This window comes from Convolutriloba macropyga, chromosome 12, assembly GCF_964194025.1.
Source record: "Convolutriloba macropyga chromosome 12, txConMacr16.3, whole genome shotgun sequence".
Taxonomy (NCBI): Eukaryota; Metazoa; Xenacoelomorpha; order Acoela; family Convolutidae; genus Convolutriloba; species Convolutriloba macropyga.
The window spans coordinates 1430245-1456999 of NC_134479.1; the positions used below are offsets into that span (position 1 = coordinate 1430245).

A 26755-nucleotide genomic window follows, 5' to 3' on the forward strand; every position below is an offset into this window, starting at 1 on the left:
GAGTTGACTGCAAAAGTGTCATCCGAAGCAAGAAATACCAAATATAACTGACGTCCAAATAAACAATAAACTATTAGACCTTTTAGGTGAGTGTTTTTAACAAACCTTAGAATAGAGAAAACCGTATTTGAAATAGCTGTAACGATTTGAACTTCACAGCAGGCAGTGCGGCTTGTCGACTCAGATGCAGAAAGTTATGCGATAATTAGCAGACTATTAAAAGAAAAAACATATTTTCAAGAAATCAGGCTTATTGTAACTTTGGCTTATACTTACAATTCATGAAATCAGGCTTATTGAAAATAGGTTTAATTATCGCACAACATGATGAGCAGTTTCCAGTTACTTCAAAACCATTTTGTAACTATCTGAAATAATGATCTTATGGCATTAACTTTATTTATGGCAAGTCCAGGATTAGATGATGACGAACTCATACATTTACAAAGACATGGGCTTTGCAATGCTTTTATCAGGGTTGAGTATCTGTAACGTTCTGTCAAAAACATTTAAGTGAAAACAATTTGAAATTAAATAGTTCAGATAACAGTCTGTCTATTAAAATGCAAAGTATTTGAGAGAACAAAATACTGTTGAACCAACTGCAGGTATAATATTAATTGCCAATAACCACACAAAACTACAGAGAAGATGGACAAACTAGACATGAACTAAGAAGACATATGAGCAATTAATATTAACATTTGATCTATGGCAAAAATTTAAAACTATTTGAACTGTTCGAAGCTAGAAACCAGCATTATAAATAATATGAGAAGTTACAAGCAGTGTAAAATTATATTACGACATTAAAAAAATTATAGACAAAAAATCTATGCCATCGATCATGCCAAAATTAGACTAAACAGCGGAACAAATTTTAAGAAAAACTATTCAATTAAGCTGAGGTCCTCAATTTCCCCATTTATTTGCACAATGTTGAACTTAGAATTTAGAAAGTAATTGAATACATTGCAGTTTTCAGGTATACAGGCCAAAGGAATTTGCAATATTTTGCCTCCAATAATTCCGAAAACGGCTCGACATTTGTTGAGAGCACCTGTAGACACAACAGATGTAAAACCACACATTGAGCACTTGATGAACTGATCAGAATTTGAACCAAGCAGACTGTCTGTTTCGTTCACATAGCAGCATAAGCCATTTCTGCATCTCAATCGATGAACATATTTTATAGAGGAAAATTTTACATCGTTGATAACACCGGATGCTTGAGTGGCAACCTTAAGCATTGTGTACTTTGAGGCTTTGTTAACCTAGACAAATAAAAAAATAAAAAACTTAAGACACTCAAAATCTTAAAGGAAACCTTTAGAAATTACCAAAAATAAGCTGTCGTCCGGATATTTCTTCTTATATCCGAAAAGAAGATACATCTGTCCCGATTCTATGGTGATGCCAGATGATGATTGTATTTTTGCTACAAAATCTTCATTGTCAAACGGTTCGTAGAAACGGTACCTCAAAACTCTATGTTCACCGTCAGACAATACCAACGGCGCTTTTTCGATTGCTAACGCAATACAGGAAACAGTTTCCTTGAACAAGCACGACAAAGACAAAGACTTTCCAAAAAGTCTCCTCGCATATAAAAACGTTTCGGTTTCATCTGAACGAAACGTATAACTACCTTTGACGACTACGGAAGCAGGCTGATTTATCGCATATTGTGAGAAAGGTCCAAACTTCTGTACAGTTGTCTTCGCAAAAAATTCAATTTGAGATCCATCAATATACATTTGGACAACTTTATTATAGTAGGTAACATCAAAAACTATGAACTGCAAAATTTCATCTGCACTGGAAGCCAAAAAACGAAAAAACGACTTATCGTTGGCTGTGTTTATTGGAGACGTTATCGACAAGATGCCCACCAAAAAGCATTTATTCAATTCTTCTGAAGAGCTATTGAAAGATGTAAGCCTACAGAACGCCAGAATTTTCTCCGCAATTGTTGCCGACTGGCCAAGTACAACTGTAGTCCGCGACTTTGGCTTCTTGAGACCAGTAAAAGTTCGATTTATAGCGTCGCTTTCCGCTTTCTCGAGTTCAGGTAGAAGATTAAGGTTGAAACAAATTCCAGACTTCGAATTTTAAACCTCAGAAAAACTTGCTGAGCAGCTGAGGTTTTGTCTACTGTTTTCATCACGCTAAGAATATATCCTTCCAATGAAGAATCAATCGAATAGGGAGTTTTCTTATCCATAACTCTGCAAGAGAAAACAATAACCCCCACAAATAAAAATTTTTGATTATCACCTGTACAAAAACAGTTCAACCGACGTTGAAAAAATTAACCGACGTTGTAAAACGCGCTGAAAATTTTGCAGAGTACAGACAAACAAATTGAATCAATTATAAACCTGAGAATTACGACCTATGAGAAAGAAAAGGCGGGAAAAGGCGCTGAAAAACTTTTTGCACAGCAGACAAACAAATTGAGTTAATTATAAACTGGAGAATGAGGACGTATGAAAAAGGCGTTAAAAAGCGCTGAAAAATTTTTTGTACAGCATAGACAAAGATATTGAATCAATTATAAACTGGATAATGAGGACCTATGACAAAGAAAAGGCAGTAAAAAGCGCTGAAAAATTTTTTGCACAGCACAAACAAGCAAATTGAGTCAATTATAAACTGAAGAATGAGGACCTATGAAAAAGGAAAGGCGGTAAAAAAGCGCTGAAAATTTCTTTGCACAGCACAGACAAACAAATTGAATCAATTATAAACTGGAGAATGAGGAACTATGAAAAGGAATAGGCGGTTAAAAGCGCGTAAAATTTTTTTGCACAGCACAGATTAACAAAAGGAATCAATTATAAACTGGAAAATGAGGACCTATGAGAAAGAAAAGGCGCTAAAAAGCGCTGAAAACTTTTTTGTACAGCATAGACAAAGATATTGAATCAATTATAAACTGGAGAATGAGGACCTATGACAAAGAAAAGGCAGTAAAAAGCGCTGAAAAATTTTTTGCACAGCACAAACAAGCAAATTGAGTCAATTATAAACTGCAGAATGAGGACCTATGAAAAAGAAAAGGCGGTAAAAAAGCGCTGAAAATTTCTTTGCACAGCACAAACAAATTGAATCATTTATAAACTGGAGAATGAGGACCTATGAAAGAGAAAAGGCGGTAAAAAGCGCTGAAAATTTTTTTGCACAGCATAGACAAAAAAATTGAATCAATTATAAACTGGAGAATGAGGACCTATGAGAAAGAAAAGGCAGTAAAAAGCGCTGAAAAATTTTTTGCACAGCACAAACAAACAAATTGAATTAATTATAAACTGGAGAAAGAGGAGCTTTGAGAAAGAAAGGGCGGAAAAAGCGCTGAAATTTTTTTTGCACAGCACAGACAAACAAATTGAATAATTTATAAACTGAAGAATGAGGACCTATGAGAAAGAAAAGGCAGTAAAAAGCGCTGAAAAATTTTTTGCACAGCACAAACAAACAAATTGAATCAATTATAAACTGAAGAAAGAGGAGCTATGAGAAAGAAAAGGCGGTAAAAAGCGCTGAAAATTTTTTGCACAGCACAAACAAACAAATTGAATCAATTATAAACTGGAGAATGAGGACCTATGAACAAGAAAAGTCGGTAAAAAGCGCGTAAAATTTTTTTGCAGAGCACGGAGAAACAAATTGAATCAATTATAAACTGGAGAATGAGGACCTATGAAAAAGAAAAGGCCGTAAAAAGCGCTGAAAATTTTTTTGCACAGCATAGACAAAAAAATTGAATCAATTATGAACTGGAGAATGAGGACCTATGAGAAAGAAAAGGCAGTAAAAAGCGCTGAAAAATTTTTTTGCAGGGCACAGACAAATTGAATCATTTATAAACTGAAGAATGAGGACCTATAAAAAAGAAAAAGCGGTAAAAAGCTGAAAAATTTTTGCACAGTACAAACAAACAAATTGAATCAATTATAAACTGGAGAATGAGGACCTATGAGAAAGAAAAGGCGGTAAAAAGCGATGAAAAAATTTTTGCACAGCACAAACAAACAAATTGAATCAATTATAAACTGGAGAATGAGGACCTATGATATAGAATAGACGGTAAAAAGCGCGTTAATTTTTTTGCACAGCACGGAGAAACAAATTGAATCAATTATAAACTGGACAATGAGGACCTATGAAGAAGAAAAGGCGGTAAAAACCGCTGAAAATTTTTTGCACAGCACAGACAAACAAATTGAAACAATTATAAACTGGAGAATGAGGACCTATGAAAAAGAAAAGGCGGTAAAAAGCGCTGAAAAATTTTTTACACAGCACAAACAAACTGAATCAATTATAAACTGGAGAATGAGGACCTATGAAAAGAAAAGGCGGTAAAAAGCGCTGAACAAATTTTTGCACAGCACAGACAAACAAATTGAATCAATTATAAACTGGAGAATGAGGACCGATGAAAAAGAAAAGGCGGTAAAAAGCGCTGAAAATTTTTTTGCACAGCATGGACAAAAAATTGAATCATTTATAAACTGGAGAATGAGGACCTATGAGAAAGAAAAGGCAGTAAAAAGCGCTGAAAAATTTTTTGCACAGCAAACAAACAAATTGAATCAATTATAAACTGGAGAAAGGAGCTATGAGAAAGAAAAGGCGGAAAAAAGCGCTGAAAATTTTTTTCACAGCACAGACAAACAAATTGAATCATTTATAAACTGAAGAATGAGGACCTATGAAAAAGAAAAGGCGGTAAAAAGCGCTGAAAAATTTTTTTTACACAGCACAGACAAACAAATTGAATCAAATATAAACTGGAGAATGAGAACCTATGAAAAAGAAAAGGCGAAAAAAAGCGCTGAAAATTTTTTGCACAGCACAGACAAACAAATTGAATCAATTATAAACTGGAGAATGAGGACCGATGAAAAAGAAAAGGCGGTAAAAAGCGCTGAAAATTTTTTTGCACAGCATAGACAAAAAATTGAATCATTTATAAACTGGAGAATGAGGACCTATGAGAAAGAAAAGGCAGTAAAAAGCGCTGAAAAATTTTTTGCACAGCACAAACAAACAAATTGAATCAATTATAAACTGAAGAAAGAGGAGCTATGAGAAAGAAAAGGCGGTAAAAAGCGCTGAAAATTTTTTGCACAGCACAAACAAACAAATTGAATCAATTATAAACTGGAGAATGAGGACCTATGAACAAGAAAAGTCGATAAAAAGCGCGTAAAATTTTTTTGCACAGCACGGAGAAACAAATTGAATCAATTATAAACTGGAGAATGAGGACCTATGAAAAAGAAAAGGCCGTAAAAAGCGCTGAAAATTTTTTTGCACAGCACAAACAAACAAATTGAATCAATTATAAACTGGAGAATGAGGACCTATGAACAAGAAAAGTCGGTAAAAAGCGCGTAAAACTTTTTTGCACAGCACGGAGAAACAAATTGAATCAATTATAAACTGGAGAATGAGGACCTATGAAAAAGAAAAGGCCGTAAAAAGCGCTGAAAATTTTTTTGCACAGCATAGACAAAAAAATTGAAACAATTATGAACTGGAGAATGAGGACCTATGAGAAAGAAAAGGCAGTAAAAAGCGCTGAAAAATTTTTTTGCAGGGCACAGACAAATTGAATCATTTATAAACTGAAGAATGAGGACCTATAAAAAAGAAAAAGCTGTAAAAAGCTGAAAAATTTTTGCACAGTACAAACAAACAAATTGAATCAATTATAAACTGGAGAATGAGGACCTATGAGAAAGAAAAAGCGGTAAAAAGCTGAAAAATTTTTGCACAGTACAAACAAACAAATTGAATCAATTATAAACTGGAGAATGAGGACCTATGAGAAAGAAAAGGCGGTAAAAAGCGATGAAAAAATTTTTGCACAGCACAAACAAACAAATTGAATCAATTATAAACTGGAGAATGAGGACCTATGATAAAGAATAGACGGTAAAAAGCGCGTTAATTTTTTTGCACAGCACGGAGAAACAAATTCAATCAATTATAAACTGGAGAATGAGGACCTATGAAAAAGAAAAGGCGGTAAAAACCGCTGAAAATTTTTTGCACAGCACAGACAAACAAATTGAAACAATTATAAACTGGAGAATGAGGACCTATGAAAAAGAAAAGGCGGTAAAAAGCGCTGAAAAATTTTTTACACAGCACAAACAAACTGAATCAATTATAAACTGGAGAATGAGGACCTATGAAAAGAAAAGGCGGTAAAAAGCGCTGAAAAAATTTTTGCACAGCACAGACAAACAAATTGAATCAATTATAAACTGGAGAATGAGGACCGATGAAAAAGAAAAGGCGGTAAAAAGCGCTGAAAATTTTTTTGCACAGCATAGACAAAAAATTGAATCATTTATAAACTGGAGAATGAGGACCTATGAGGAAGAAAAGGCAGTAAAAAGCGCTGAAAAATTTTTTGCACAGCAAACAAACAAATTGAATCAATTATAAACTGAAGAAAGGAGCTATGAGAAGGAAAAGGCGGAAAAAAGCGCTGAAAATTTTCTTCACAGCACAGACAAACAAATTGAATCATTTATAAACTGAAGAATGAGGACCTATAAAAAAAAAGGCGGTAAAAAGCTGAAAAATTTTTGCACAGTACAAACAAACAAATTGAATTAATTATAAACTGGAGAATGAGGACCTATGAGAAAGAAAAGGCGGTAAAAAGCGATGAAAAAATTTTTGCACAGCACAAACAAACAAATTGAATCAATTATAAACTGGAGAATGAGGACCTATCAAAAAGAATAGGCGGTAAAAAGCGCGTAAATTTTTTTTGCACAGCACGGAGAAACAAATTGAATCAATTATAAACTGGAGAATGAGGACCTATGAAAAAGAAAAGGCGGTAAAAAGCGCTGTAATTTTTTGCACAGCACAGACAAACAAATTGAAACAATTATAAACTGGAGAATAAGGACCTATGAAAAAGAAAAGGCAGTGAAAAGCGCTGAAAAATTTTTGCACAGCACAGACAAACAAATTGAATCAATTATAAACTGGAGAATTAGGACCTATGAAAAAGAAAAGAAAAGGCGGGAAAAAGCACTGAAATATTTTTTGCACAGCATAGACAAACAAATTGAATCAATTATAAACTTGAGAATGAGGACCTATGAGAAAGAAGAGGCGGTAAAAAGCGCGAATTTTTTTTGCACAGCACAGACAAACAAATTGAGTTAATTATAAACTGGAGAATGAGGACGTATGAAAAAGAAAAGGCGGTAAAAAGTGCTGAAAATTTTTTTGCACAGCAAAGACAAACAAATTGAATCACTTATAAACTGGAGAGTGAGGACCTATGAGAAAGAAAAGGCGGTAAAAAGCGCTGAAAAATTTTTTGCACAGCACAGATTAACAAAATGAATCAATTATAAACTGGAAAATGAGGACCTATGAGAAAGAAAAGGCGCTAAAAAGCGCTGAAAAATTTTTTGCACAGCATAGACAAAGATATTGAATCAATTATAAACTGGAGAATGAGGACCTATGAAAAAGAAAAGGCAGTAAAAAGCGCCGAAAAATTTTTTGCACAGCACAATCAAGCAAATTGAGTCAATTATAAACTGGAGAATGAGGACCTATGAAAAAGAAAAGGCGGTAAAAAAGCGCTGAAAATTTCTTTGCACAGACAAACAAATTGAATCATTTATAAACTGGAGAATGAGGACCTATGAAAAAGAAAAGGCGGTAAAAAGCGCTGAAAATTTTTTTGCAGAGCATAGACAAAAAAATTGAATCAATTATAAACTGGAGAATGAGGACCTATGAGAAAGAAAAGGCGCTAAAAAGCGCTGAAAAATTTTTTGCACAGCATAGACAAAGATATTGAATCAATTATAAACTGGAGAATGAGGACCTATGAAAAAGAAAAGGCAGTAAAAAGCGCTGAAAAATTTTTTGCACAGCACAGATTAACAAAATGAATCAATTATAAACTGGAAAATGAGGACCTATGAGAAAGAAAAGGCGCTAAAAAGCGCTGAAAAATTTTTTGCACAGCATAGACAAAGATATTGAATCAATTATAAACTGGAGAATGAGGACCTATGAAAAAGAAAAGGCAGTAAAAAGCGCTGAAAAATTTTTTGCACAGCACAAACAAGCAAATTGAGTCAATTATAAATGGAGAATGAGGACCTATGAAAAAGAAAAGGCGGTAAAAAAGCGCTGAAAATTTCTTTGCACAGCACAGACAAACAAATTGAATCATTTATAAACTGGAGAATGAGGACCTATGAAAAAGAAAAGGCGGTAAAAAGCGCTGAAAATTTTTTTAAAGAGCATAGACAAAAAAATTGAATCAATTATAAACTGGAGAATGAGGACCTATGAGAAAGAAAAGGCAGTAAAAAGCGCTGAAAAATTTTTTGCACAGCACAAACAAACAAATTGAATTAATTATAAAGTGGAGAAAGAGGAGCTATGAGAAAGAAAAGGCGGAAAAACGCGCTGAAAATTTTTTTGCACAACACATACAAACAAATTGAATCATTTATAAACTGAAGAATGAAGACCTATGAGAAAGAAAAGGCGGTAAAAAAGCGCTGAAAATTTCTTTGCACAGCACAGACAAACAAATTGAGTCATTTATAAACTGAAGAATGAAGACCTATGAAAAAGAAAAGTCGGTAAAAAGCGCGTAAAATTTTTTTGCACAGCACGGAGAAACAAATTGAACCAATTATAAACTGGAGAATGAGGACCTATGAAAAAGAAAAGGCGGTAAAAAGCGCTGAAAAATTTTTTGGACAGCACAAACAAGCAAATTGAGTCAATTATAAACTGAAGAACGAGGACCTATGAAAAAGAAAAGGCGGTAAAAAAGCGCTGAAAATTTCTTTGCACAGCACAGACAAACAAATTGAATCATTTATAAACTGAAGAATGAAGACCTATGAAAAAGAAAAGTCGGTAAAAAGCGCGTAAAATTTTTTTGCACAGCACGGAGAAACAAATTGAACCAATTATAAGCTGGAGAATGAGGACCTATGAAAAAGAAAAGGCGGTAAAAAGCGCTGAAAATTTTTTTGCACAGCATAGACAAAAAAATTGAATCAATTATAAACTGGAAAATGAGGACCTATGAGAAAGAAAAGGCGCTAAAAAGCGCTGAAAAATTTTTTGTACAGCATAGACAAAGATATTGAATCAATTATAAACTGGAGAATGAGGACCTATGAAAAAGAAAAGGCAGTAAAAAGCGCTGAAAAATTTTTTGCACAGCACAAACAAGCAAATTGAGTCAATTATAAACTGGAGAATGAGGACCTATGAAAAAGAAAAGGCGGTAAAAAAAGCGCTGAAAATTTCTTTGCACAGCACAGACAAACAAATTGAATCATTTATAAACTGGAGAATGAGGACCTATGAAAAAGAAAAGGCGGTAAAAAGCGCTGAAAATTTTTTTGCAGAGCATAGACAAAGAAATTGAATCAATTATAAACTGGAGAATGAGGACCTATGAGAAAGAAAAGGCAGTAAAAAGCGCTGAAAAATTTTTCGCACAGCACAAACAAACAAATTGAATTAATTATAAAGTGGAGAAAGAGGAGCTATGAGAAAGAAAAGGCGGAAAAAAGCGCTGAAAACTTTTTGCACAACACATACAAACAAATTGAATCATTTATAAACTGAAGAATGAGGACCTATGAGAAAGAAAAGGCAGTAAAAAGCTCTGAAAAATTTTTTGCACAGCACAAACAAGCAAATTGAGTCAATTATAAACTGAAGAACGAGGACCTATGAAAAAGAAAAGGCGGTAAAAAAGCGCTGAAAATTTCTTTGCACATCACAGACAAACAAATTGAATCATTTATAAACTGGAGAATGAGGACCTATGAAAAAGAAAAGTTGGTAAAAAGCGCGTACAATTTTTTTGCACAGCACGGAGAAACAAATTGAATCAATTATAAACTGGAGAATGAGGACCTATGAAAAAAAAGGCGGTAAAAAGCGCTGAAAATTTTTTTGAACAGCAGACAAAAAAATTGAATCAATTATAAACTGGAAAATGAGGACCTATTAGAAAGAAAAGGCGCTAAAAAGCGCTGAAAAATTTTTTGTACAGCATAGACAAAGATATTGAATCAATTATAAACTGGAGAATGAGGACCTATGACAAAGAAAAGGCAGTAAAAAGCGCTGAAAAATTTTTTGCACAGCACAAACAAGCAAATTGAGTCAATTATAAACTGAAGAATGAGGACCTATGAAAAAGAAAAGGCGGTAAAAAAGCGCTGAAAATTTCTTTGCACAGCACAGACAAACAAATTGAATCAATTATAAACTGGAGAATGAGAAACTATGAAAATGAATAGGCGGTTAAAAGCGCGTAAAATTTTTTTGCACAGCACGGAGAAACAAATTGAATCAATTATAAACTGGAGAATGAGGACCTATGAAGAAGAAAAGGCGGTAAAAAGCGCTGAAAATTTTTTGCACAGCACAGACAAACAAATTGAAACAATTATAAACTGCAGAATGAGGACCTATGAAAAAGAAAAGGCGGTAAAAAGCGTTTAAAAATTTTTTTACACAGCACAGACAAACAAATTGAATCAAATATAAACTGGAGAATGAGGACCTATGAAAAGAAAAGGAAAGCGCTGAAAAAATTTTTGCACAGCACAGACAAACAAATTGAATCAATAATAAACTGGAGAATGAGGACCTATGAAAAAGAGAAGGCAGTAAAAAGCGCTGAAAAATTTTTTGCACAGCACAAACAAGCAAATTGAGTCAATTATAAACTGGAGAATGAGGACCTATGAAAAAGAAAAGGCGGTAAAAAAGCTGAAAAATTTTTGCACAGTACAAACAAACAAATTGAATCAATTATAAACTGGAGAATGAGGACATATGAGAAAAGGCGGTAAAAAGCGATGAAAATTTTTTTGCACAGCATAGACAAAAAAATTGAATTAATTATAAACTGGAAAATGAGGACCTATGAGAAAGAAAAGGCGCTAAAAAGCGCTGAAAAATTTTTTGTACAGCATAGACAAAGATATTGAATCAATTATAAACTGAAGAATGAGGACCTATGACAAAGAAAAGGCAGTAAAAAGCGCTGAGAAATTTTTTGCACAGCACAAACAAGCAAATTGAGTCAATTATAAACTGAAGAATGAGGACCTATGAAAAAGGAAAGGCGGTAAAAAAGCGCTGAAAATTTCTTTGCACAGCACAGACAAACAAATTGAATCAATTATAAGCTGGAGAATGAGGAACTATGAAAAGGAATAGGCGGTTAAAAGCGCGTAAAATTTTTTTGCACAGCACGGAGAAACAAATTGAATCAATTATAAACTGGAGAATGAGGACCTATGAAAAAGAAAAGGCGGTAAAAAGCGCTGAAAATTTTTTGCACAGCACAGACAAACAAATTGAAACAATTATAAACTGCAGAATGAGGACCTATGAAAAAGAAAAGGCGGTAAAAAGCGTTTAAAAATTTTTTTACACAGCACAAACAAATTGAATCAAATATAAACTGGAGAATGAGGACCTATGAAAAGAAAAGGCGGTAAAAAAGGCTGAAAAAATTTTTGCACAGCACAGACAAACAAATTGAATCAATAACAAACTGGAGAATGAGGACCTATGAAAAAGAAAAGGCGGTAAAAAGCGCTGAAAATTTTTTTGCACAGCATAGACAAAAAAATTGAATCAATTATAAACTGGAGAATGAGGACCTATGAGAAAGAAAAGGCAGTAAAAAGCGCTGAAAATTTTTTTGCACAGCACAAACAAACAAATTGAATCAGTTATAAACTGGAGAAAGGAGCTATGAGAAAGAAAAGGCGGAAAAAAGCGCTGAAAATTTTTTTGCACAGCACAAACAAAAAAATTGAATCATTTATAAACTGAAGAATGAGGACCTATAAAAAAGAAAAGGCGGTAAAAAGCTGAAAACTTTTTCAACACTACAAACGAACAAACTGAATCAATTATAAATTGGAGAATGAGGACCTATGAGAAAGAAAAGGCGGTAAAAAGCGATGAAAAATTTTTTGCACAGCACAAACAAACAAATTGAATCAATTATAAACTGGAGAATGAGGACCTATCAAAAAGAATAGGCGGTAAAAAGCGCGTAAAATTTTTTTGCACAGCACAGACAAACAAATTGAAACAATTATAAACTGGAGAATGAGGACCTATGAAAAAGAAAAGGCGGTAAAAAGCGCTGAAAATTTTTTGCACAGCACAGACAAACAAATTGAAACAATTATAAACTGGAGAATGAGGACCTATGAAAAAGAAAAGGCGGTAAAAAGCGCTGAAAAATCTTTTACAAAGCACAGACAAATAAATTGAATCAATTATAAACTGGAGAATGAGGACTTTTGAAAAGAAAAGGCGGTAAAAAGCGCTGAAAAATTTTTTGCACAGCACAGACAAACAAATTGAATCAATTATATACTGGAGAATGAGGACCTATGAAAAAGAAAAGGCGGTAAAAAGCACTGAAAAATTTTTTACACCGCACAGACAAAAAAATTGAGTCAATTATAAACTGGAGAATGAGGACCTATGAAAAAAAGGCGGTAAAAAGCGCTGAAAATTTTTTACACAGCACAGACAAACAAACTGAATCAATTGTAAACTGGCGAAAGAGGACCTATGAAAAAGAAAAGGCGGTAAAAAGCGCTGAAAAAATTTTTGCACAGCACAGACAAACAAATTGAATAAATTATAAACTGGAGAATTAGGACCTATGAAGAAAAGACGGTAAAAAGCGCTGAAAAATTTTTGCACAGCAAAGACAAACAAATTGAATCAATCATAAACGGGAGAATGAGGACCTATCAAAAAGAATAGGCGGTAAAAAGCGCGTAAAATTTTTTTGCACAGCACGGAGAAACAAATTGAATCAATTATAAACTGGAGAATGAGGACCTATGAAAAAGAAAAGGCGGTTAAAAGCGCTGAAAAATTTTTGCACAGCACAGACAAACAAATTGAATCAATTATAAACTGGAGAATGAGGACCTATGAAAAAGAAAAGGCGGTAAAAAGCGCTGAAAAATATTTTACACAGCACAGACAAACAAATTGAATCAATTATAAACTGGAGAGTGAGGACCAATGAAAAAGAAAAGACGGTAAAAAGCGCTGAAAAATTTTTGCACAGCAAAGACAAACAAATTGAATCAATTATAAACGGGAGAATGAGGAACTATGAAAAAGAAAAGGCGGTAAAAAGCGCTGAAAAATTTTTTACACAGCACAGACAAACAAATTGAATCAATTATAAACTGGAGAATGAGGACCTATGAAAAGAAAAGGCGGTAAAAAGCGCTGAAAAAATTTTTGCACAGCACAGACAAACAAATTGAATCAATTATAAACTGGAGAATGAGGACCTATGAAAAAGATAAGGCGGTAAAAAGCCTAAAAAATTTTTTATACAGCACAGACAAACAAATTTAATCAATTATAAACTGGAGAATGAGGACCTATGAAAAAGAAAAGGCGGTAAAAATCGCTGAAAAATTTTTTACACAGCACAGACAATTGAATTGAATCAATTATAAACTGGAGAATGAGGACCTATGAAAAAGAAAAGGCGGTAAAAAGCGCTGAACATTTTTTTACACAGAACAAACAAATTGAATCAATTATAAACTGGAGAATGAGGACCTATGAAAAAGAAAAGGCGGTAAAAAGCGCTGAAAAATTTTTTTTACACAGCACAGACAGACAAATTGAATCAAATATAAACTGGAGAATGAGAACCTATGAAAAAGAAAAGGCGAAAAAAAGCGCTGAAAATTTTTTTTGCACAGCACAGACAAACAAATTGAATCAATTATAAACTGAAGAATGAGGACCTATGAAAAAGAAAAGGCGGTAAAAAGAGCTGAAAAATTTTTGCACAGCACAAACAAACAAATTGAATCAATTATAAACTGGAGAATGAGGACCTATGAGAAAGAAAAGGCGGTAAAAAGCTCTGAAAAATTTTTTGCACAGCACAAACAAACAAATTGAATCAATTATAAACTGGAGAATGAGGACCTATGAAAAAGAAAAGGCGGTAAAAAGCGCGTAAATTTTTTTTGCACAGCACAGACAAACAAATTGAATCACTTAAATTGGAGAATGAGGACCTATGAAAAAAAAAGTTGGTAAAAAGCGCGTAAAATTTTTTTGCACAGCACGGAGAAACAAATTGAATCAATTATAAACTGGAGAATGAGGATCTATGAAAAAGAATAGGCGGTAAAAAGCGCTGAAAAATTTTGTACACAGCACAGACAAACAAATTGATTCAATTATAAACTGGAGAATGAGGACCTATGAAAAGAAAAGGCGGTAAAAAGCGCTGAAAAAATTTTTGCATAGCACAAACAAACAAATTGAATCAATTATAAATTGGAGAATCAGGACCTATGAAAAAGAAAAGGCGGTAAAAAGCGCTGAAAAATTTTTTGCACAGCACAAACAAATTGAATCAATTATAAACTGGAGAATGAGGACCTATGAAAAGAAAAGGCGGTAAAAAGCGCTGAAAAAATTTTCACACAACACAAACAAACAAATTGAATCAATTATAAACTGGAGAATGAGGACCTATGTACTTCGACAAGCCTGATACTGAAGTAGTAATAGGAAGTTTTGACACTCTTACCTTATAAGCGGAAATAAAAAAGACGATAATAAGACAATAAACTCAAACAAACAATCTGTACTTCGACTAGCTTGTTTTATAAACCATATTAACAGCGATAAATTCTATTAGAGGTTGAAGAAACAGATAAATCTTAAAGTAGTAATTTGTAAACCAAACGACCAATTAAATGAGCACATTAATTAAAGAATTTGACATGAAGAGCCGATCGCAAGCTGACAAGCTTCATGCCAGGCCAGTGAATTCCATCGATAGTTTGGTTGACTTGATGGAAATAAGACGACAACCCCATATAACGAAAGCAACAGCAAGGATACTCAGCTCTTTTCCTTAAGTCTTGATTGATTTCACTAATTTCGGACACAATTTCGAAAAACCCATTCACACGCTTGAGCCTCGGTAACATGCTACATATGTGAACTACAGTTTTGTGTCTGTTCCAAAGGTTTTCGCTTATTTCTGCAAGCTGGTTGGCAATCCACGTAGAGGATCTCCCTGGCCGCAGTTCTGATTCCCCATCCACATTTCTCTTCCGCCAGTCATCCAGATCGTTACCTCCAATAAGTAAAACAACTCGATCGTAAGATCCCATTAAAGAATACAAATCGTGCAAGTCAGAAGTCCTACCACCTCTCAACGCCAGCACGTCTATCGGGAGAGTCCCCTGTTCGAAGTCGAACAGAATCGAGTCGCCGACAAGAAGGGTGTTATTGCCGTTGTTGTCGAAGCGTGTGTCGAAAATAAAATTTCCGCATCGAAGTTGAAGTCGCATTTTTTGACTATAGCTATTATTTTCTCTTGATATAAATGAATATTTATAGAAGGATAGACTGAAAAATGACCCTGAAAAAGGTGCTGTAATTGAAGTGGAATCATTTCTGATATCAAATAGTATCGTTAATGAGTTACCAACTGTTAAGTAAAAAATGTGTAGCGAACTTTAATTGAACAATTTGAACTAAATGTACATCATGTAAAACTGAAAGAAACGCTGAACAAAATATACTCATTGCGCTGAAGAAACCTGAAGTAATAGTAGAACAATTAGAATCTGAATGAAAAAATGTGAACAAATCAAAAAATGCGGGACCGAAGGTAAAGCGAAACAAAAATCTATTCGACGAAGTAAAAAAAAATAGGAGTGCTATAATAGCCGGCTGAATAGCTGACGCGGCTATTAAACACAAATTCACTTGACCTTATCTCCTTGAATTAAAGTAAAGAAAAGTCAATTTCAGAGAGGAAGTCATTTTTGAGAGTGAGGTGTCCAAAGTCACGTGTGACCAAAAACTTAATCACGCGAATGAAGAAAAAACTCGCACCCCATTAAGAGCGAAAAATGACGTCACGCACGCAAATCAGTTGAAATTGAATGCACGAATAAACAAAAAGCATATTTGAATTGATTGTAACGTCATATGGTTGTAACAAAAATCTTGCCGGCAAAAAAACTTAGCAGAACAAGTCCTGACGTACAATTTGAAGATAAAAAATCGAAAAAAAAGTAAAAATCGATGCCAAAATACTGCATGCGAGAACAAAAAACCACTAGCGAAAAATCGAATTTTGTTCAAACACCATTTTCTCACTCTACTCTGAAATTCGAGTGAAAAAAATTTCACACCGCAAAACCACTCGCTTTTTCGCTCTACTTCCTGTTTCGGCGTGACCAAAATCACTACTCTAATTTGACTTCAAAAATCATGAAAATTTTTGTAACAGATCTTCGAAAAAAGACAGCGCCCCAATAAAATTCAAATTTTTTGAATTGTAAAAAACCAACAGAAGGCCTATAATAGCCCCAGCTATCAAACTTACTCCCTTATTTCAAATCTTAATCAAAAGTTTTTTTCTCGGATAAACACTTTCTATCAATTGTACAAGTTCCTGGATATCCTAGGAGTAACTTGAAATACCAGACGAGGGTCCTCATGACGCAAACGTAAAAGCATCATTTTTACGTTCATCATTTTAAGCACCTACCCATTTTTGCATTGCCAACGCGGTTGCCCCCAAGAAGTTCTACAGCTTTTAAAACATACAGGTCTTATTTAGTTTTCTTTGTTGGAACGTTGTTAACTATCGTGGAAATCAAACGCCCAAACAGGTGTCAGTAGTGACAGGGTGGGCAAAAGCAAAAATGAGCGTGGATCATAGTGACAAATGTTGCGACCGTTTCCATTCTCATTCCAATCGAGGATAACTGTGACCAATATTCACATTTGGGAGCAAATTTGAACTACTTTTTAATTATTTTCATCGTTTTCCATAATTTGCTGCGTAATGGAGAACAAAAAATGCGGCTTCAGCAAAGAAGAAGGATTTTCTTTTGACATGATAACGGATATGAAAGCATAGCCCACAGAAAGCCCCAAATTAGACTGTTGACACCCGTATCCAACTAAGTAACATCAAGATTTTTTTAGTATTAAGACATTTGAAAAAATTCTTCAATTTCCATCAAATAAGAGACGTGCCAATGATGCTCTATGCTATTTGCTCACGCTAACCATTTTATACATAAGTAATTTAAAATCATTCACGATAACGTGTCTAGAAGTGTTTTTTTAGTCAGGCAAGTTATGATCAAAAAAACTAATCGAGCTATTGACCTAACAACTCATAAAAAGAATAAGAGATGACGTCATGCACACGCATTGAGTTTCAAAGCAGTAGAGGTCACTGAAAAAATTAAAGTCAAATGGTCCCAAGAGTTATCCATGGAGACATTGCAAAAAAAAAGAAACATTAGGATAAGATTAACAATTAAGATAATTGGGCAATTTTATCACTCTAATTCAAAAACATAGCCGGTAGATTGCCAAAAAAGAGTTGCCGTTGAGGCGCTTGACGCACATCGGGATTGAAAGAGAAAACGAAAAAGATAGAATTGACAAATTTTTTCATAAGTTTCAAAAAGTTTTAGTTCGGTGTGCAGTTTCAGTTAGATTCTAATATTATACTTATTTCGACTTTTGAACCTAAAACTATTAGGCTTATTATTAATACCAGCTAGCAATCGCTCTAATGAACTTCAAAAAACCTAATGCACTATGACTTGATGACAGGGCTTTATCGGTTTATTTTTGATTTCTTTTGCCAGTTTTTTTTTATTTCGGTCTTTTGACATTGACCGTATTCACTGCTTTGCGAATTTCAATGCATGAAAGAACTTAAAATCCATTCATTTGACAGAGTGAGTGAGGTAAGTCGCAAGTCAAATGCGAAAATCGTAACTTAAAAACGAAAAACGTAATCAAAAGGTGAAGCGAATTTAAAAAAGGAGACCACCTAAACAATTGCCGCTGAGAGGCTGACGGCGGCTATTAATCACTAAAAATCAAGAAGTGCAGCGACGATTATTCCAGATGAAAAGTGCAAAAACGGTCCAGCAAAAACTTTGCTGAAAAAAAGACACATACGTTTACAATAAATGCTTTACAATAAATGCTTTATGTTTACAATTAATTAGGCCTCATTATAAAGTAATGATACCTGCCGTTAACGAGCCGCAGTGATAACACAACAAAGAGTAAAACATGTACAAACAAAGTAAAAATAAAGTAAATATGTAAAAAAAAGTCACAAGTCAAACGAGAAAATCGTGAATCAAGTAAAACGAAAAACGTGATTAAAAGGTAAAGCGAATCTAAAAAACATTGCAGGACAACATTGCAGGACAAAAATACTAGGCCTAGAATGGGCTATGAATTGGGAAAACGATTTAGAAAAAATCTATCGAAAAAATCAATAACATAGCCAGCAGATTGCCGGAAAATAGCCGCGTTGACGCACTTGACGCACATCGGAATCGAAAGAGAAAAAGAAGGAAGATATTTGAAAAAGTGTTCTTGTTCGGTGTGCAGTTTCAATTAATTTCTAAAACTATACCTAATTCAGCTTTTAAACCTAAAGCTATTCGGCTCAATACTAATATAAGATAGCAATCGCTCTAATGAACTTTGATAACCTATGGCATTATGATTTAATGACCGGGCTCAGCCCGTTTCTTTTGATTTTGCTCTTATGACATTGACCGAAATCACTGCAATGCGTAATTCAATGCGTGAAAGGGATTAAAATCAATGCAGTTGAAACAGTGCGTGAGATAAGTCACAAGCCAAACGTGAAAAAAGCTGGTTCTGTAAAACGAAAAACCTGACCAAAAGGCAAAGCGAATAAAAAAGGAGAGACCCTAAAAACAGCAGCTGAAAGCCTGACGGCGGCAATTAAAGACAGTAAAAAATCAAAGCGAAAATGCCACATGTGAACAAAAAAAACCACTAGCGAGAAAGCGAATTTTTCATACACAGTTGTCTCACTCTACTAAAAACTTGGAGTGAAAACTTTCACGCTGCAAAACCACTCGCTTTTTCTCCACTTCCTGTTTTAGCATGACCAAAATCATCGCTTCAATTTGAATTCAAAAATCATTAAAATATGCGAACAGATCTTAAAAAAGACAGCGCCTCAATACAATTCAAATTCTTTGAATTGTAAAAAAAGGAGATGCCTAAATAAAAGCTGCTGAGAGGCTGACGGCGGCTACTAAAAAGAATTTAAGGTTCGAAAGAAGTCACTTGCTATAATTTAAAGATTTCATGTCAACAAATATCTTCAAAAACTATCAAAAAGGAAACCCATGTTTGCGGGCTTAAATTTAAGACAATTTATCAATAAAGAGGCATTAAAACATTTCTTTAAAACTACTAAACATTGAACTGAAAAATAATTACTGTCCTCCTCGATATCACGCTACTGAGGCAACTGCTGCACTACGAAAATATTACAGTGGTTAATTGAACCGCATCGTAACTGAATGCTATTATCAGGGTTCACTAGTTCATCAAATTTCAAATCGAAGTTATTTTCCGAAAGTGAAGAATAAAAAAGACAGTCAAACGAATCACGAAAACAACCAAAGGTTGTTCTTAACTGATGGCTTTGGTTTTGTCTTGCAAGATGTATTATGACAAAGACTCTTAAAAAAATTTGCTTCAAAAAGCAAAAATTACAGTAAAATAAGAAACTCCAAACTCCCACTTGAATAGGTGAAGAACATTTGCGCCAAGAATTTCTCATCCCATCTAACCACGGCTTAAGACAAAATTAGTAGACAAATATTATTTAAAAGTACTCTCTGTAAAAATCTGAAGTTATTGTCAAAATGTTTATTCATGTAATGATAAATTTTGTCGAGTTTATTAATGTTAGTTCGGTTCAAAAAACGCTCAAGATGTTATTTCATATGCAAACAACCAGCTTTTATTCTAATAAATCAAATAAAAAACTGATATTTTAAAAATTTGCAAAATATTGCAAAATTTAAAAGAAATGCTTCCAGATTTCGCAGTGAAAATGTTCAAAACTAATTTTTGTCTCTGGAGTTATGTCAAGTAACCCATCTGCAAGACGAAAAGCTTCGTTGGCCAGTAATGATCGTTAAACACAGAAAAGGACAAAAATATTCAAAAATTTTGAAGAAAAATGCAAATTTTAACAAAAATCTTGCTAAAAGTCAAGATAATAAACTCTTCAAACCCCTTTCATTGACTCAGGAGACTATCCAGTATCCCTATTTTAAGCTTTAAATAGTTTTACTGGCTCATAAAGATCCATAAACTTGGAGCATGATAATACTTTTCCGAGAAATTAAATTTTCTTAAAACTAAATTTTATCAAAAAATTGCTGAAGCTGGAGTTATTAAAATATTGACAACCATTAATTTAACTGTAGAAACTATGCGGCAGCTTATCATCAAACCTTGGAGGAGGTCCCTAGGACCCTGGTGCCAGTAAAAATGATTTAAAAAATTCAAAGAGACTCAAAAAACTCTAAAATTGCTAACTTTTTTAAAAATTGCTGATATTAAAATCTTGAAAAACATTCCATTACATTTAGAAACTATAAAGTAACCCATTGTCAAACCCTAGAGAAGGTACCTAGGCTCTCGGGGCTCCAGAAACCTAGAAACCGACAAAAAATTTTAAAAAACTTGAAACGCAAGTTTTTCAAAAAAAAATTGTAAAATTTGTCATTTTAGAAAAGTGAAAGCTATTCCATGGCAATTAAATTTTTTCAGTAACTTATTATCAAACCCTTAAGGCAGTTTTCTGGCCCCTGCCTCTGGAAAGACGTGAACAATGAAAAATAAATGCCGAAAAATTGCAAAAAATTTTTTGTCAAAAAATGCTAAAATTCGTGATGTTAAAATGTTGAAACAATTCCACTACCACTAGAAACTATGCAGTAACATATTATAAAACCTAGAGGAGGTTCCTTGACACCTAGGGCTAATAAAACTAAATAAACCAAAAATGTTCAATTATCTTAAAAAAATTGTGCAAATTATCTTTAGCTTAAATGAAGGGGCGTTAGGTCAGCGCAGGGGGTGCTAAACTGGATTGGGGGACTGATGTGGGAGCTGTGGGATCAATTTATAAGAATCTCCCTTAGCAGCATAAGTATAAGACTCCAAAAAGTTTCTGTGAATCGCATACTTGGAGACTAGCAGGCTGAAAGTCTCTAAAAGAACTCAAAAAAATGACAAAACTTTTAAGAGGAATTGCTCTCGAACAATCGGCGGGGCCACTAAATACAGAAAGGGTGCAAAAAGTTCCGAAAAGTGTGGGTTCGAATCCGCAACTTACCGGATACCAGTCTGACACATTAACCACGAAGCTACAACAGTTTTGCTACCACATCGCTTTTGTTAGAAACAGACATAATTTCGGCATGAAAGCGACTTAGATCACGCAAAAATAAAGAAGTCGTGCGTGAAGAAGTCACTCGAGAAAAGAATGTTCTAGAACAAGAGCGCAAAAAAAGGTCAATCCATAATTTGTAGAAAAAATCTTACGTTTACAATCGCTTCTTAAAAATTGAGAGCAATTAATAACTTAGATATAACTTTGTACATTTGAGAAAATAAGTCAATCTGGCTGTTCACAATATCAGCCAAAATAGGGCTTTAGATAAAAGCTGCATGTACATGGGTGTGTTCTCATGCTGATTCTTTCAAAAATCTGGTAAAATTTGTTGAAATGTTGAAGTGTTTGACGCTCTGAGATCGCAGGGGAATTTCCGAATGCTTTGTAATATCGACGATTTGTTAACCCATTTGCTCAGTTATCGTTTTAAGTTTTGTTTGGTCCTTCCGTTTTGCGGAGTTTGTGAGCGCTTCGCTGATTTCATAAAAGTTTCCAATGCATCAATTCTGTTCAACTTTTTAATAACTATATGGGCCACGGAAAGTTTCAATTGAAGTTATCAAAAACTGTTATTCAAGTCTAAAGCTGATATCAATTATATCTCACTGTCCATGTTGAGGATAACTGTGTTATTTTCCGCCTCGTATTTCAATTTAACCGTAATTATGGCTTATTATCCGGGGGAATTTGAGTTTTAGTTGTCTACGACGTACCTTGACCTCTAACTCGCACAGAATGTACATAAGGTTGAGCATGAACCCATGAGTCGCCAGAGAGGAGGGATCTGGGCTGAGCTGGGCCCTCTTCGTGTTCCGGGTGAGGAAGTTGGCCAGCAGGTCCAGAATGTCCAGAATGAAGGGGGGGTTTGAACCGAGGGTTCGATGGGGAGAAGGGGGCGGGTAACAGCGCTGGGGGGGCAATAGGGGGGGGGGATCAACAGTGGGGGTGTCTTCAACCTCTAAGAACCGCCCTTCTCACCATAAGTATAAGTCTGCAAAAAAGTTTGAGCAGAAACAAAGCTGAAAGGCTCTAAGAGCAATTAATGCCTGCTGGGCGCTACCTGTTTATCCAGTTTGAGGACGAAAAGACAAAAGCGTCAGACGAAAAAATAATCAAACGAAAAATCGTATAAAAAAGACGGACAGGACTAATATTATTGCTACAAACTTAGTTTGAGAGCAATCAAACATAAACTGACTAACTTCAGAGGAATTGCTCTCGAACATTCGGCGGGCAACTAAATACAGAAAGGGTGCAAAAAGTTCCGAAAAGTGTGGGTTCGAATCTGCAACTTATCGGATACCAGTCTGACACATTCACCACGAAGCTACAACAGTTTTGCTACCACATCGCTTTTGTTAGAAACAGACATAATTTCGGCATGAAAGCGACTTAGATCACGCAAAAATAAAGAAGTCGTGCGTGAAGAAGTCACTCGAGAAAAGAATGTTCTAGAACAAGAGCGCAAAAAAAGGTCAATCCATAATTTGTAGAAAAAATCTTACGTTTACAATCGCTTCTTAAAAATTGAGAGCAATTAATAACTTAGATATAACTTTGTACATTTGAGAAAATAAGTCAATCTGGCTGTTCACAATATCAGCCAAAATAGGGCTTTAGATACAAGCTGCATGTACATGGGTGTAATCTCATGCTGATTCATTCAAAAATCTGGTAAAATTTGTTGAAATGTTGAAGTGTTTGACGCTCTGAGATCGCAGGGGAATTTCCGAATGCTTTGTAATATCGACGATTTGTTAACCCATTTGCTCAGTTATCGTTTTAAGTTTTGTTTGGTCCTTCCGTTTTGCGGAGTTTGTGAGCGCTTCGCTGATTTCATAAAAGTTTCCAATGCATCAATTCTGTTCAACTTTTTATTAACTATATGGGCCACGGAAAGTTTCAATTGAAGTTATCAAAAACTGTTATTCAAGTCTAAAGCTGCTATCAATTATATCTCACTGTCCATGTTAGCTCCAAATCCAAAGAGCTTAAGCTGAGCTACCAGATCCCACAAGGCACTAGTTGAGGATAACTGTGTTATTTTCCGCCTCGTATTTCAATTTAACCGTAATTATGGCTTATTATCCGGGGGAATTTGAGTTTTAGTTGTCTACGACGTACCTTGACCTCTAACTCGCACAGAATGTACATAAGGTTGAGCATGAACCCATGAGTCGCCAGAGAGGAGGGATCTGGGCTGAGCTGGGCCCTCTTCGTGTTCCGGGTGAGGAAGTTGGCCAGCAGGTCCAGAATGTCCAGAATGAAGGGGGGGTTTGAACCGAGGGTTCGATGGGGAGAAGGGGGCGGGTAACAGCGCTGGGGAGGCAATAGGGGGGGGATCAACAGTGGGGGTGTCTTCAACCTCTAAGAACCGCCCTTCTCACCATAAGTATAAGTCTGCAAAAAAGTTTGAGCAGAAACAAAGCTGAAAGGCTCTAAGAGCAATTAATGCCTGCTGGGCGCTACCTGTTTATCCAGTTTGAGGACGAAAAGACAAAAGCGTCAGACAAAAAATTAATCAAGCAAAAAATCGTATAAAAAGACCGACAGGACTATTATTGCTACAAACTTCGTTTGAGAGCAATCAAACATAAACTGACTAACTTCAGAGGAATTGCTCTCGAACAATCGGCGGGGCAACTAAATACAGAAAGGGTGCAAAAGTTCCGAAAAGTGTGGGTTCGAATCCGCAACTTACCGGATACCAGTCTGACACATTAACCACGAAGCTACAACAGTTTTGCTACCACATCGCTTTTGTTAGAAACAGACATAATTTCGGCATGAAAGCAACTTAGATCACGCAAAAATAAAGAAGTCGTGCGTGATGAAGTCACTCGAGAAAAGAATGTTCTAGAACAAGAGCGCAAAAACGGTCAATCCATAATTTGTAGAAAAAATCTTACATTTACATTTGCTTCTTGAAAATTGAGAGCAATTAATAACTTTGTAGATATAACTTTGTACATTTGAGAAAATAAGTCAATCTGGCTGTTCACAATATCAGCCAAAATTGGGCTTTAGATACAAGCTGCATGTACATGGGTGTGTTCTCATGCTGATTCTTTCAAAAATCTGGTAAAATTTGTTGAAATGTTGAAGTGTTTGACGCTCTGAGATCGCAGGGGAATTTCCGAATGCTTTGTAATATCGACGACTTGTTAACCCATTTGCTCAGTTATCGTTTTAAGTTTTGTTTGGTCCTTCCGTTTTGCGGAGTTTGTGAGCGCTTCGCTGATTTCATAAAAGTTTCCAATGCATCAATTCTGTTCAACTTTTTATTAACTATATGGGCCACGGAAAGTTTCAATTGAAGTTATCAAAAACTGTTATTCAAGTCTAAAGCTGATATCAATTATATCTCACTGTCCATGTTAGCTCCAAATCCAAAGAGCTTAAGCTGAGCTACCAGATCCTACAAGGCGCTAGTTGAAGATAACTGTGTTATTTTCCGCTCGTATTTCAATTTAACCGTAATTATGGCAGACAATTATCCACACAATTGAGCCTTCTTATCCGGGGAATTTGAATTTTAGTTGTCTACGACGTACCTTAACCTCTAACTCGCACAGAATGTACATAAGGTTTAGCATGAACCCATGAGTCGCCAGAGAGGAGGGATCTGGGCTGAGCTGGGCCCTCTTCGTGTTCCGGGTGAGGAAGTTGGCCAGCAGGTCCAGAATGTTGGCACGGGTGCTCTGGTTCACAAGAAGAGTACGAACTAGTTGGTGTTGCTGAGTCCTATAACAAAGCAGAAGAGTATCAGGTAGACCAGAGGCGACAATAGTCATGTTACTGTAGTTGATTAAGTTTGTTAATATAAATACTTTTAAGAATGACCTGACTTGGAGTATCTTTTGCTGGATCTGTTTGGAGACACTCATGTCTTTGAAGTCACTCAGCCCAGTGGGAACGACAGATGCAGCATATGTAGGCTCATCCTCATTCAAACAGGATACACTGAGAAAGGGTCCCAGCACAGACAGCTTCTGGATCTCTCTGCCCTCAGCAGGTGTGAGTGGAGGGGGGATCCAGTTGTCCAGTTTCACAATTAATTCCGAGAACGGTTTGCACATCATTCCTCCTCCTGGCTTGTCACTTGACAGTCCCGTGGTGGGAATTTGCACTTCCATCAGATTACCCAGCATACTAAGAGTGGCACTTGCCTTAGGGTTAACAACTGAGCTGTTCAGAGTGATAACTGTACACAAAGTTTGCAACAACGAGCCAAAGACTGTGGCAAAGATTTTGTGTGAAAACTCGCTTTTGATAGCTGAAGCCATTGCGACCATGAAACTCCACGATTCTGATTTCTCCAACAACAGGTGATATAGAACGGAGTTGCCAGCGTCACAAATTGCAACTTCGTCGTTCGCAAAGTAATTAGAAAGAGTTAGCACCGAATAGCGGAGAGAAAAGCGTTCAATTTGTGACAGTAATTCGAGTTTGAGGTTGCAAATTGCATCAGATTGAGATGAAACTAGCTCGTTTTTCTTGTGCAGAGAGCTCTGATTAAGCTCGAAAAGGAACAACAGGCAACTGTATGCTTTCACGTTGCCTTCTGAACTGACAATTCTCTTTATGGCTTCTCTTGTTTCGTCTCTTTGGTAAATTCTCACGCACGACTCCAAAATGGCAGAACCGAGAAAACTTTTGGTATTCGTGGCAAATTGCTCGTCTGTAGAACACAAAAACTTGACATTGGAGCCACAAACAGTCCTGGCAAGAGAGAAAAGAGATTCTTCCATAGTAGTGTGGGGTCTTTTGGACTTGATGGACGGAGGAGGACCATGTGTCGTAGTGGTAGAAAGTGTATCCCCATCGCGGAAAGCGGGATCGATTCCAATTATGGTAGCAGGCAGTTTGGCGGCCATTATGGGCTGTGAAGATGACAGATCTGTCATTGAGTTAACTGATGTAACCTAAAGAAAGATTACAAAATAAAAAAAAAATGTCAACACAAAAAGCCTCAATCAGGATTTACCCTTTCACGGCTGTCTAAGTATACGAATATAACCGACTTATGTCGGCTGAAAAGCTCTCAAACAACCCGCGAGCGGTTGCCTTCATCAGCAGCTATCCATGGTTTAGTGAGGCTAGCTTTATCTAAATTCAAGAGACGTGAGGTGAGCGCAGCGGTGGGGGGCAACAGTGGTTGGGTGGATGGGGGAGGTCTTTGGCTGCACAGACCTTAACAATGTGCAGGGGGTGGGGATTGGGGGGTGAAGTGAGGTTAGCTGATGCGGGGAGCTACCAACTTCGTTTCAGAGCATGTTATGTAACAATCAAGTCAGAACTGAATCTTGAAAACATTGACTTTTGTCCCCATCGCAGCCAAAAACGAGTTGGTTGTTCCCGCAACTTAAAACAGATACGAAA

General features: G+C 35.6%; 1 protein-coding gene across 1 annotated transcript in view; it reads right to left on the reverse strand.

Moving 5' to 3' along the window:
• The window catches only part of LOC142350275 (ubiquitin conjugation factor E4 B-like), a 250124-nt gene that overhangs the window by 165490 nt on the left and 57879 nt on the right, over positions 1–26755 (reverse strand). Inside the window, exons 2-3 of the mRNA XM_075402058.1 lie at positions 25217–26298; positions 24928–25117 (exon numbers count right to left, since the gene is read on the reverse strand). Coding sequence (XP_075258173.1) covers positions 24928–25117; positions 25217–26298 — 1272 coding nt within the window. The remainder of the gene's footprint in view (positions 1–24927; positions 25118–25216; positions 26299–26755) is intronic.